General features: G+C 45.9%; 1 protein-coding gene across 1 annotated transcript in view; it reads right to left on the bottom strand.

Moving 5' to 3' along the window:
- The window catches only part of Kif6 (kinesin family member 6), a 288,300-nt gene extending 282,759 nt beyond the window's left edge, over positions 1–5,541 (bottom strand). Inside the window, exons 1-2 of the mRNA XM_055614888.1 lie at positions 5,427–5,541; positions 229–338 (exon numbers count right to left, since the gene is read on the bottom strand). Coding sequence (XP_055470863.1) covers positions 229–338; positions 5,427–5,492 — 176 coding nt within the window. The 5' untranslated portion in view covers positions 5,493–5,541. The remainder of the gene's footprint in view (positions 1–228; positions 339–5,426) is intronic.
- Between the last annotated feature and the right edge of the window lie 8,235 nt (positions 5,542–13,776).

The raw sequence follows: 13,776 nt of genomic DNA, 5'->3' as shown, positions 1-13,776 counted from the left end.
AGGTAAGCGCTTTGTGGCCACAGTCAAATCTCCAGGCCTGGGATAGAATCTCAAACACAGAACCTACCTTTTAATCTTGGGCACAATAACTTGACTTCTTTGTATCGAATGAGATGGCCATATTGCCCCTGCCACAGGAATGGGCTGATGACCTCAGCAACAGAAACTGACATGGCACAAGCATCTGCCCAGAGATGAAGTAACAAAGAGGAGGAACACAAAGCTTACTTAAACTTGTAGCTCTCTCGCTTATTGTTCACGAATCCATCTGCCAGATCTCGGGGTAGGATAATTTCCAAGCTAGATGTTAATTTTTCATCTTCATCTATGGAATAAATCTGCAAATACAAGAACGAGGGTGGATGTAAATGGTAAAATCCCAGCGCGACCTCTGACCTGGATATGATTAACACTGCAATAGTACAAAAACTGTGCTCTTGTGACAAAATACCATAGCATGGTATAATACGTAAAGTTCTCTTTGCACTGTCACTGGACTCAGACAAATACATAGAACAAAACAAGAGTTAAAACCTAAATTGCTGTTCGTATTAGTTACTTTTTGTTACTGTGATGAAATGCCATGACCAGAAGCAACTCATGTAAGAGTTTATTTTGGCTTGGGGTTCCTACGGGAGAGTCCACAATGGCGGCGGGGTGGGGGGTGGACGTAGATGATGGCAGGCAGCCAGAGCAGGAATCTGAGAGATAACAAACACAAACATGAAGCAAAGACAGTGAACTGGGAATGGGGCAAGGCTGTACAACCAAAAGGTCCAACTCAGTGAGTACTTCCCCCAGCAAGGCTCCAGCTTCTAAATGTTCCATTAACTTCCTGAAACAGTGCCAACAGCTGGGGACCAGGTATTCAAATACCTGAGCCAACGGGAGACATTCTCATTCAAACCAGCACATTGCTGTACCCAGGCTCTGAGCATCTTTGGATGCTCTAATATGCAAATCTGATTGTGTAAACACATCCTTCTTGTCCTTGAGAAGAGCCTTGAGAGCCTTATGATAAGTGTGGCTTCCCTGTTCTAGAGAGATTCACATTCTCGATACAACCCGTAAGCACTTCTGAGCAGGTGTGACCCTCAGACACAGAGTCCCAAGTTTCAGGAATTCGGTAAGTCATGTGGGTTGAAAGGATGTGTGAGCTTCATGTCTTAGATGTCCTGTGCATGTCAACTTAGCTCAGCCACTACTTTTGCTAAGTGACCCGGGAGAAATCACTTCCATCTTCCAAGATGATATGGAAACAGAGGGACCTAACCTCCTGACAGTGGTGCCATTTTCTGATTCTTGTCTCCATTACGCACGCGGTTATTTCTTGGCCAGGAAAATCAACTCAAGCCTCTAAGGAAACCTTGAGATTTAATGTCTGCACACTGAACCCAACTACCAGGTGTGTGAGCAGCTACCACTCTCAGAATCAAAGGCCCCTTACATATAAAGTATGGGAAACAGAATCGCCAGCCTCCCTTAAAAGAGTGTTTGGGGGTGGGGCTCAAATGATGTAATGTGAATGGAAGTAGTTGTAATGCACCATAAAAAGGAGATTTTTTAAAAAGACCTCCTGTCTTTCACCAGGAAATAAAATACTTTCTTACAGGCAACACTTCCTATTTAAGCTAGAGTCACTTACATGCAAGATTAGAGGGTAAGAGTCATATTACTACCCAAGAAAAGGTTACCTAAGTTAACAAAAAGTATGAATAATTCCCAAAGCAAAATTTTTTTTAAACTTTGAGACAGGATCTCACTGTGTAACCCTGGCTTAGATCTCTATGTTGACCCAGCTGGCAGAGAGCCACCCCTTGCTGCCCCCAACCCCAAGTGCTGGGAGTAAAGGCATGTGCCACCATGTCTGGCTGAAGCAGATGCTTACAGTGAATGAAAGGAGTGTGTTTGACACGAAATACACAAAGCTGAGGGGTGACACACACTTTTTCAACAATCTGTATCTTGGAGTGGAAGCTGGAGATCTCAGTGGTTAAAGCACTTGCCATTCTTCCAGAGGACACAAGAGACCAGCTCCAGGGGCTTTCTCCTTCTGGCCTCTGAGGGGATCTGTGCTCACATGCACATACCCAAATACAGATGCTCACACATAGTCAAAAAAAAATTTAAATAAAATCTTTATAGACAGCCGCTGTCTCTCTTTGCTCAGTAATCAGAGGGGGAACTGGAGTAGGAAATGAATTCCCAGCATTGTGAAGTCCTTAGAGAGCTAGGAGGCTCACTAATTAGAGGGGGAACTGGAGTAGGAAATGAATTCCCGGCATTGTGAAGTCCTTAGAGAGCTAGGAGGCAGAAGAACAGTGTCAGAGTGTTCCTAGCACCTAGGTGGCCCTGAGTTCAAACCCTAGCACTACCACCATCAGAGGGAAGAAGAAAATATATCCTTCAAACCAGAATCTTTAGTATAATAGGGTAGTTTTCACTCTCTCTCTTACAAAGAATTTATCATCTCTTTAGGCAAAGAAGCAGAAAAAAATGCAAGGTTTGTATTGTCTCATTTTTGTTTGTTATTATTTTCTCATTGTTGTTCTCTCTCTCTCTCTGTGTGTGTGTGTGTGTGTGCGCGTGCGTGCGCGCGCGCCTGCCTTGCGGGGCACGCCTCTTGTGTGCTGATTTTGAGAAAAGGCCTCAGTGTGAAGCCCTGGCTGTCTTGGAATTCACGATGGTAGAACTGATTGAACTACACAGCAGCCTCTGTCTTCCTACTACCGGGTTTAAAGGTGTTTGCCACCTCACCCTCACTGGAATGTTTAAACAAACAAACAATCAATCAAACAGAAACTGAAGTAGCATTCAGTAGTAATCAACACTTGTCTGGATCTCACTATGTGGCCCAGGCTGACCTGAAACTCACAGCAATCCCCCTGATTCTGTACCCTGTCACCCAACCACCAACACAGCTAAATGCTGTGAACCACCAGGCCTGACCTAATCTACAAATTGCTATGATTCAAATTTTAATGACTCAAGGATGGATGGAAGGACATACGGATGGATGAAGCCTTGGAGTTGCTTTTGATTTTGTATCAGAAGCAGCATTACCAGTCAGAGAGGAACGGTGGTAAGCGTGAGAGCCCTGCACACAGGAGGCAGCAGGGACACACTATCTAAGTATCTGCCTGTTTCTGTTCTCTTCTGCTTGTGCTTGCAGCATAATGAACGTCGCTGTCAGAATGTGACATCATGAAAACACAGTATGACATCAAGCTCACTGCTCAGAGGACCAAACAACCCCTTCTCCATGTTCACTAGGAAAACGGTAAAGAACAATCATCAAAATAACTAAGCGTCAAGACTCCTCACCAGCTTCCCGTTCATACCGCTGCTTCCTCCTCCTTACCACTGCTAAACTTCTTGACTGCCAAGTCAGGGCAAAGTCTAAGAATCAGGGGGTCGATATCATAAGTGCTTTAAAAGGTCTTTGTGTAGGTGATTGATTGCAAGGAGAGTTAGAGGCAAAGATGTCCAGGGTTCTCTTTCTACAGTTTTATTTCTTTAAATAAACATGGCTGATTTGGGGGCTGGAGAGATGGTTCCGAGGTTAAGAGCACTGCTCTTACAGGAGGACCCGAGTTTGATTCCCAGCACCCACATGGCAGCTCACAACCATCTGTAACTCCAGTTCCAGGGGATCCAGTGCCCTTCACTGGCCTCTGCAGACACTGCATGCACTCAGTGTTTTGCATGCAGGCAAAATACTCATAAATATAAAATAAAAGCAACATTTTTTCCAATGGCTAATGCTTTCTTTGGAGTCCTTTCTTATAGCTTCTCCTGAATGTTTTTCATTAGAAAAAGGGCCACTGCTGGTGAAAACAGACACATTATAATTACCTTGTCTTAAGAACATAAATTATCGGAGGCAAATTCTAAATTATAAAATGCCATAATGTTACACATTTACATACAGACACACAGCACCGAAAAAGAATAGAGGTAAAACATACGAATCATATGCTTATTCTAGATATTCATAAATACGAACCAAATTGTCTGACTCTGTAAGTCAGAAAAAAAAAGTTGGGGTTTGTTTTCTGAAGAAGAAATGTAATTTTAAAAATCCTTCATTAAAACTCAGTGCCAGCTTGGCGGTGGCAACGCCTTTAATCCCAGCAAAGGCAGGTGGACTCTGAGTTTTCGGTAAGCTTGGACTACACAGTGAGTTCCAGGGCTGTCGGGGCTACACAGAGAAATCCAATATTGAAAAACAAAAACAAAACAAACAAACAAAAACTAAACCCAGTGACTTGCACCAAAAAAAAAAAACAAAAAACAAAAACAAAAACAAAAAACAAAACAAAACAAAAACTTGAAAGGGGCTGGGAAGCTTGTTGGGAAGCAGGTTTGGGTGGGAGAAGTAGAAAGAGGTGAGAGGAGATGGAGAGACTGCAAAACAATTAAAAATTTTGATGCAAATGTAAAATTAAAAAATTAAATTAAGCTGGGATTGATGGCACACACCTTTAAAAGCAGCACTCAGGGAGGCAGAGGCAGGCAGATCGCTGTGAGTTCAAGTCTAGGACAACTAAGGCTTCACAGAGAAACCCTGTCTCAAAAAACTACACACACACAATATTAAATCAAAGGCAGGAGTAGTGGCATGCCTTTAATAATTTAGGAGGCAGAGTCAGGTGGATTTCTGTGAGTTCAAGGCCAACCTGGTCTACATACTGCGTTTCCAGCCAGCCAAGACTACATAGTGAGACCCTGTCTAAAGACAAACAAGAAATTAAATTAAAATTAAACAAAAGTCAGGTCCCGCTGCTCACAAGTTGGGCACTCTGGTCACTTTATTTAACCTACCACGCAGTGTCCTCGTGGGTAAAATGACAAGAGTCCCAGCAGAGGACCACACATAAGCCAGAAAAGTCTACTGACAGGTGGGTGGTGATTTCTCCAAACACAGCAGCCATGACCACGCTCACCCTGGAGGCAGAGAGCGGAAAGGCCTGTCTTCCCAGCCTTGGCAAACTTCTGGATTTATGAAAGTGTGTCAGACAAACAAACCATGGACGCAGCAGGACAGCAAAGCGGTTAGGTAAGAAACCCCGCAGGCCGTAGAATGCAAAAGAAAGCACCTGTGCACGCTTGTCTGTAACTGTCCGAGTGTGCCTTTTAAAACTTGAACACGGGTTTCCCCGCTGGGGCCGTGTTTAGCCCCAGCTCCGAGCTGTGCGTGCAGGGCTGGAAGGCAGTGGCCCAGTAGAGTTCCAAGAAGCGCCAGGGTATGGACGGGGCACAGTGCAGCTGAGCGTGCAGTCGGGCCCACGTGCACGAGTGTGCACACATATGCCAGGCGCTGGGCTGAGGTGGCCCGCCCCCGGGGCTGCATTCAGCTATGCTGCCCCGCGCCCCGCGCCGGCCCTCCCACGCGCGCGCCCCACACCCGGCCGGGTGGCTCGTACTCCCTGCTGCTGCTTCCGCATCGGGGGCTTCACCCTAGCAAATATCTGGATCGTCTGCTTCACCATCGCCAGCTGAGCCTCCGCACTGACCCTTGACCTTGCTGAGTCCAGTCCCCTTGAAACTTCCCACTCCCACCTCCTGCAGAGACCCGCTGCCCTAGCAACAGTAACCAAGGATGCTACCCAAGCAGCACCGCGGCCCGGGGATCCCGCCTCCTCTCCCTTATTGGTTGGGGGCGGGACCGATATGCACACACTGCGCATGTGCATAGGATGCTCTTGGGACCTGGGTTAAAGGGTTTGCAAACCCCTAGTCTGGCCCCTTTCTTTAACAACTCCTTCCTCATTCCTTAACTCCGTTACGTCTCTCTGAAGTCAGCCTGCCGTTTATCACGCATTGAAGAAATGTCCTTTTTTGGTTGAGACTTCCAGGCTGCTCTGAATTCACTTGAAAATCATTGTGTGATAAAGCAGGTTCTCAACAGAAAATCACAACCCAAGGGCAAGGGCAGTGCTGAGTTCCCAGTGGAGAAACTGCTTCCCATGTGAAACGTCTGGAAATGATGACTTTCTGGTGGATAGCCTCTAAAAATATGTCCAACGTCTGCTCAACAGGAAAATGTAAATTAAAACTAAGCCGCAATGTAGCTCAGGTTGATAGTGGCTGAAAACTTTGTGGTATGTATGTATGTATGTGTGTGTGTATATATATATATGTATAGATAGATAGATAGATAGATAGATAGATAGATAGATAGATAGATAGATAGATAGATAGATAGATAGATAGATTGACAATACCAGGTGCCAAAGAAGACAGGGAGAAGATGAATCGCCCATGTCTCACTGGTGAGGTGGCTATTGTAAAATGGTACAGACACTCTGAAAAGAAAGTCGGACAGTTTTTTGTTGATGTTTTTCGACAGATCTTACCGTGCAGCCTATAATGGCCTCCACCTCGTCATCGTTTTCCCTCAGAACCCCAAGTTCTGAGTGCACCACCATTTCCACCTTCCATTTGTGTGGTTTGTGTTTTCCCAGAAGAAGAAAGGTACTTGGACACCTACCAGCTGCTCTTTGGGGACATTTATCCCAGAGAAATGAAAACTTGTGTTCACGTGAAAGTCTGTGTGCATTTGCTTAATTGGTGATAGTCCCAAACCACAGGCAGGGCTAATGAGCAGTTAAGCAAACTTAGAACACTGTTTGAAAAGGAATGTGCCACTGATAATAGGTAACGACCTGAAGGAACTCCCCAGACTGAAGAAGAAAAAACAAACGTTATATACTGTATGAGTCTCTTTCTGTAACATTCTTGAAATGATAAGAATTCCAGAGATGGGGGTACTAGAGGTCGCTGGAGAGGTAGAGGGGGCAGGAGGTGGCTATAGTTATAAAGAGATTCCAGTGACAGACTGTTCTGAACCTGACTGCTGTGGCGTTCTCATCCCCGGGGAACAAAATGCAAGTTGCACATAAGATAAACAACACCTAGAAGGCTGGAAAGCGAGCTCAGTGGGCAGGGTGCGTGCTCTGGGTTAGATCCCCACATCCCTTATACCATGTGGAGCGGTGCAAGCCCTGAAACCCTAGCACTGAGGTGGTAAAGACTAGGGCTGGGGGCATAGCCCAACGGCAGAGGACTTGCTCAGCATGTGGAAGGTCGTGGGTTCTGTTTCCAGCATCACAAGAAAAAAAAAAAGTCCAATTCAGGGTTCTGGAGAGATGGCTCGAGATTGCTGCTCCAGTCCCGGGGACTGGAGTTTGGTTCCCAACACCAGTGTCTGGTGGCTCACAACCACCTGTAACTCTATCTCCCTCTAATCTGACACCTGCTTCTGGCCGCTGTAGGCACCCTCACACACATGCACGTGCTCATAAATAAATAATAAACATATTTTTTAAATTCCAAATTTGAAAAAGGGGCACAAGCCTTTGCGTAAACACTTCGTTCATGGAAAGTATTATGTGGCTGGTAAAAAAAAAAAAAAAAATACATGAAAAGGGTCCTGGATGTCGCTAAAACTGCAATGGCACGCCTCTTCTAAGAGTCAAATCAAGAAAAGGATTTGACAGGATGGAGTGTTGGCACAGATGAAGAGTATCTAGAACTCTCAGGACCAGTTGTAGGACAACCAGATGCTCCCTTCACTTTCAAAAACGGCCTTAGAGTTTCTTACAAAGTTAAGCAAACCCACATCACGTGATCCAACACTAAAGCACACACCCACACAGGAATTTCCATGGCAGCTTCATTAGCAATAGCCCCAAACTGGAAGTAAAAACCTTTGGGCCAACAGATAAGCAACTTCTGCAACCCAGAGTGGACTGCAGGTTCCTACAGCATGGCTCAGCCTCAAATTTGTTCTGTCCAGTGAAGGATGCCAGCACCCATAGCTACACTGAATGTAATTACAGACACATGATATCCTAGTTAAAGAAAAACTCTAGGGATACAGAACAGATGAATGGCTTACAAAGGCTGGAGTAGGAAGGAGACTTGACTGCAACGAATCATGGGAGGGCATAGGGTGTGCTGACATAATAGACCTTTGAATGCGTCTATGAGGGGGTCCTGAGAGGGTTAGCTGAAGAACTCTGAATGCACCCAACCCTGGACTAAAAGGGAATGAAAAGAGGAGAGTGATCGAAATAGCAGCATTCATCCTTGTCTTCTTCCGGGTCTTCCCAGATGTGAGCAGTCAGCCTCCTCCTTCTGCCACCGCAGCCAGGAGCTGTGCCCTCACCACCATGACAAACCGTAACCTCAAACCACGCACCAAAATAAAATGTTCCTCAAGCTGCTTCTTGCCAAACATTTGGCCACAGCAACAAGAAAAGTAATGAGTAAAACCTTTTGTGTATGTTCATGTGTGTGCATGTGTGTGTGCATGTGTATGTGCATGTGTGTGCGCACATGCATGTAAAAACCATATGACAACCTCAGGGGCCACCCACCTTGCTTTTTGACACAGAGACTCTCGCTGGCCTAGAATTTAACAAGTAGCCAGAGTGAGCTCCGGGCTCCTACGTACCTCTATCTCCTCTGCTCTGGGATTGCAAGCTCATGCCACCACGCCAAACCTTTTCTTTTCTTCTTACTTATGCTCTGGGGCTAGAACTCAGGCCCCCAGGCTTGTGCAGCAACCACTTCACTGACTAAACTGTGTCCCCAGCCCTGTGAATACAGCCTTCTAAAGAACAGAAGTGGAACCATTCAAGTGTCTAGAAGACATCCTGAGGCCACTAATTCAGTACCTCCCCGGGGCCATACCTGTGATGCACGCACTTTAAGTGGACAGGTAAAGACAACAGGCATTGCGCTGAAACCCAAAAACGAGAGCATCTAACTAAAAGCATTTACATTCCGAATGGCGAGTGCACAGTGCAGCCTGAAGACACCCTATGTACGGCCAGCAGTTCAAACTGGTTCCTGTTTGTGGCGTAAGTGGCTCCCAGGCCATGGCTAGGACAGCTCTCCTTAAATTCCCAGCAGATGGTTGAAGTGGAGACACAAGAGAGCTCATGATTAAATCTCCTAGCTTTGCTGTCTTTTCCCCACTGCATTTCTACTCAGTGCTCTTATCTGCACCTTACCTCGCCTCGTGTAGATGTAGTCCAGATGCTTTTTTAATTGCTAAGGACCCTTGAGGTCTGCACTTGCCCCGATCACAGATGACTGCACCAAGCCAATGAGCTAGTGCTTCTCTGCTCCAAACCCTGTAAGAGTTAAGCCAAGCCTGCCGTGAGTTAGTCCATAGGCAAGTGGGTCGGGCTCCATCTGCCTGCTGGTCTGGTTTCATTTTTTTTTTTTTTTTTTTTAGCAAAAGTCGCAGCTCCAGCATGAGTTTCAACTACCTTTTGGAGCTGTTGGTGCTGCAACCATAAAACACATTGTTTTATTTTACACATCTCCAGGGGGACCAGTGAAAAAATTGTAGGCTAGCAATCTTGACATAGAATATGTACATCCAGTTACCTAATTGCAATAAATTTCTCCTCATTTTTTAATTTATGCCTTAAGAATTTCATACATGTGTATATTGTGTTTTGATCAAATCTACCTCCCACTTTCTCCCCTCCAACCTTTCCCATACCACTCACCTCTCTTTCCTCCCAACTTTATGTGTGTTTTTTTTCCTGTTTTTATACCCACTGATCCAGTACATGTCTGGGTGTAGGACCATCCGCTGAAGCAAGGGGCCACCCATCAGGGGCCAGATCCCCAAAGACGAAGACTGTCCTGCCCCCAGCAGCTACCAACTGTCAATAGTTCTCTGCTCCCACGTGACTCCCTAAACCTTCCCCACACCATGTTGGAATTTGGCTGGCTTGATCTTATGGAGGAATGACACGAAACAGTATTTTCTGGGCATGACAGGGTCTTTGCACACACAAACCTGCAGAGGCTGTGACCCCTCCCTCCTACAGAAATCTCTCCACAACCACCCCAGCCTGTACCCTCCTTTTCAGGTGGACAAATGTGCTAAGCCCCACAGGGATGGTTTCACTAACCCCATTCCATGTCTCCTCTAAGTAACTTCCTCCACAAAGCAAGGCCAGTAGTGAGAGTTCCCGACTTACTAGAAGCTAACAGTGTGAATAAGATAGCAGTCATGTGATACGGACTGCCTTGCTAGTGAATGTCCACAGGATAACAGGCACAGTTCATTAGTGTGAGGATTAAACATTCGATGGAAAGGAGTGGAGAGATGCAGAGTTTGCAGCAGATCAGTGGAGGACACTTTCCTTGGAAATCGCCTTAAAGCCCAGCCCCACCCATCTACCTTATGGGTGGTCAGGACCAGAGGGAACCCCTTAGCGTCCCTCAGTCTCAACAGGGCATTTGCTCCATTGTTTCTGAACCAATGACGAATGCACGCAGCAATTTCTGGTCCTCATTAAATGTTGAATAATAAACATGCTTTTATACTGCTGAGCAGTGGTACCACAAAATCTGTAATGTATAATTTCAGCAAAGAAATTTCTTTTGAGAATATGTTCGGCTAATTTAAAGCATGATTTCATTAACATAACCATATTTCCAAACACAGCAGAGTGAAATTCATAAAACTTCACCCACACTCTGGGTTTATAGGATGCTGTGGGAATCTTGGTATTGGTACACATGTACTAACTTCCTTTTCCTATTGGTGGTGCATTGAAATCTTCACCACCACACTGGTTTCTCCCCTCTGCTGGTTCATTACCACTCTGACCGAGAGACTGAGGCCCCCTTTGCTCTCAGTTTGTCTGATCCTCTTCCTGCAGGCCTCTTGGGGCTCCCCTGAGCGGCAACATCAAAGTTAGCATAGATCTGGAAGCTGGTGGCTAGCCATATGGAATTACAGCCCAGGCTGTCACCGGATTACAGAGTGTAGCACACGAACCAAATGACAGTGTGATGGCACAGAGGGAAGCCTCCAGTCCTGAATGGAAAATGTGACTGTCTGTGTGTTTATACCCAGGCTTCCCATAAACATCCCGGATGCTCCACCAACATCCCATCACAGCAAGGGATGGGCTGAGTTGAAAATAACTCCAGGACTCCTTTCTTCTAAGAAAATGACCCACCCAGGCCTACCTCCTCCTGCCTTTTATGTGTCTGCTCCTCTGCATAGTTCAGTTAGGGTGGAAAATTAAAACATAAAAGAAAATGGTATCTACTGGAGATTACCTAACATTTCATTATGGGCACCAGATCCAGCCAGTTTTAGCAAGCCAATCTGTCTCTGGGTTTATGAAATACTGACTTCCTGAGAAAACACTGACAGTTTCATATTGTCTGCCTTCTGGTGGGGGAAGTCATATTTTAAAATGGTAGTTTTCACTCACTGGCTTTTTCTTCTTCAGATGCCTACCACACAAACAAACCAAAGAACTAGTGGTCAGTCTTCTAGCACCCATGCTGGGGTCACTTCAGAGGACTCCTCTGGCTCTTTTTGTACATTTCTTTTGTGACTGTGCATGCATCATTGTGGGGCGTTTGTGTGTGTGTGTGTCTGTGCGTTCCCATGTGTATGTGGCTGCACTTATCTGTGCTTGCACTTATCTGTGGAGGACAGAGGTCAACTTTGGCTATCTTCTATTACTTTCCATCTTACTCGTTCACTTAGTGTGTATGTGTGTGTGTGCATATGTATGTGTGTGTGTGCGTGTATGCCTGCCTGCATGAGAGCATGTGTGCATGTGCTTGTGTGTAGACCATCTGTGTTCTGGTGCCCGTGGAGGCCAGAAGAGGGTGTTGGATCCCTTGAAACTGGAGTTACAGGTGGTTGTGGACTGCTTCAAATGGGTGCTGATAACCAGATTTGAGCCTTCGGGAAGAGCCTTATGGTACTTAACCACTGAGCCATCTCTCTAGCCCTTCCACCTTATTTTTTGAGACATGGTTTCTCTCTGAATCTGGAGCTTGGCATCTGGTCTAGATGCCCAAGGTTCCAGGGCCCCTCCTATCTCCACCTCCCCAGTTTGGTTACGGGTTTGCAGCACCAGGCTGGACTTTTATTGATGGCCTCAGGCTTGTGCGTGTATCCCCTGGCATCCTCTCAGTGGCTTTGTAATCCTCCTACATTAAATAAATTAGCTCAGAAAACAAAGAATCATCTTATTTCAGAAAGATCACGTTAAAAAGTTAAAACTCACCCTTTTAACTAATAAACTCATAGCCACTATCCCCTGTATTAATTGTAACCTTAATGAATGCGGCAGAAGTGGCACAGAGCATTAGCAGAGCTTTTGAGTATATCAACTACATCGCCAATAGAAAAGTACCCTACTTCACAGATGAATCCCTCGGGGGAAAGAGGGGCCTCTGGGTTTCCTGCAGCACTTCTCCTGGCCGCAGTTGATCCGATTTGAATCTGGATCTAGCAACTCGGTCTGTGCAGCTTCCTATCCTCTGCTGCCCCTGTCCCCCTCACTTCTCAGTGGCCTTCAAGTCTAGTTTCTGCTGCTCCTGATGTGTGCAGGCTGTCAGCCCTGGAGACATGCCACAGTGGCTAAGAGCACTTGCCGCTCTTGCAGAGAGCCAGAGTTAATTCCCAGCACTCACAACTGCCTGTAACTCCACCTCGAGGGGATCCGATGTTCTGGCCTATGGGGTCACCGAACACACATGTGTACACACACACAGGCCTGTACACCTAAATAAAAAAAAATATCTGGACAGATCTTTGCCTCATCTTGGAATATCTTCATATTTGCCAAGGCTTGCCTTCCAGGCTGAACCTGGTGCTTTCTTTCTCTTTTTATGACTATATCCAAACCATCCCCAAGTTTTGGTAATTCCTCTCTCTCTCTCTCTCTTTCTCTCTCTCCTTCCCTCCATCCCTTTTTCCCTCTACCCCTTCCTCCTTCCTTCCCTCCCTTCTTCTGTCTTTCCTCCTCTCTCCCTCTCTCCATCTCTCCACCTCTCTCTCCCTCCATCCGTCCCTCCATCCCTCTCTTTCTCTCTCTCTTTCTCTGTATGTGTGTCCAGCTGTATCTCCACTACTCTTCAGTTCCTTCTCTCTCCAGTACAAAGTCCATCCAGCTGTTTTTCTCAGCTTCCATCCCATCCCTCTTTTTTTTTTTCTACCTTCTCTTTTTGATCCCTTTTGTATGTATGAAGCAAGCAAGTTCATATCACTCCTTGTTTGAAGATCTCCAACCCGTCCCTGTTACAAGCCCAAAGGCCACTTCCATCTGACCCAAACTGCCTTTGGATTACTTTCATAGCCTTTGCCACATCCCTTACTGTCACTCTCCGCTTCTGCATTATAGCCACCACACCCAGCAGTGTCTGAACAGGCCAAGCTGGTTCACTCTTCTACATCTTCGTGCTGTTGTTTGTGTCTGACTTGCTGTCTCCACATTTACCCACTTCATCTTTCAAGACCCAGTTCGTATCACCTGTCCTGTGAAACATCTTCCCCTCACCTCGGTGAGGTCTCTACTATCTGGTTAATGCCACACACACACACACACACACACACACACACACACACACACACACTTCTGTCAGCCTGGGATCATTTAAGAGTAGTCACTATGTCCTGTTTATGGATTCCTGGTGACCAGTAAGGTCTTAGCTAGATACCAGAGATTTCTATGTGTCAGAATGAATGAGTGCCTAATGAATTGGGAAGAATCAAGAAAAACCTCTACACATTCAAAACTTTTTATTTAAGGCTCATGTTTCCATAGGGAAAATTACTGTTCTCCTACCTCTCTCATCCAAGAACAAGATAACCAGCTGGATGAGGTTCTCGACAGGAGAGTTAGAAGCAAAGGCAGTGTCCCTTTTTTCTTCAGGTGAAGAGAGAGAGAGAGAGAGAGAGAGAGAGAGAGAGAGAGAGAGAGAGAGAGA

The sequence above is a fragment of the Psammomys obesus genome, unplaced genomic scaffold, assembly GCF_907164565.1.
Source record: "Psammomys obesus unplaced genomic scaffold, mPsaObe1.curated_primary_1811, whole genome shotgun sequence".
Taxonomy (NCBI): Eukaryota; Metazoa; Chordata; class Mammalia; order Rodentia; family Muridae; genus Psammomys; species Psammomys obesus.
This window is presented reverse-complemented; position numbering and strand designations above follow the sequence as displayed.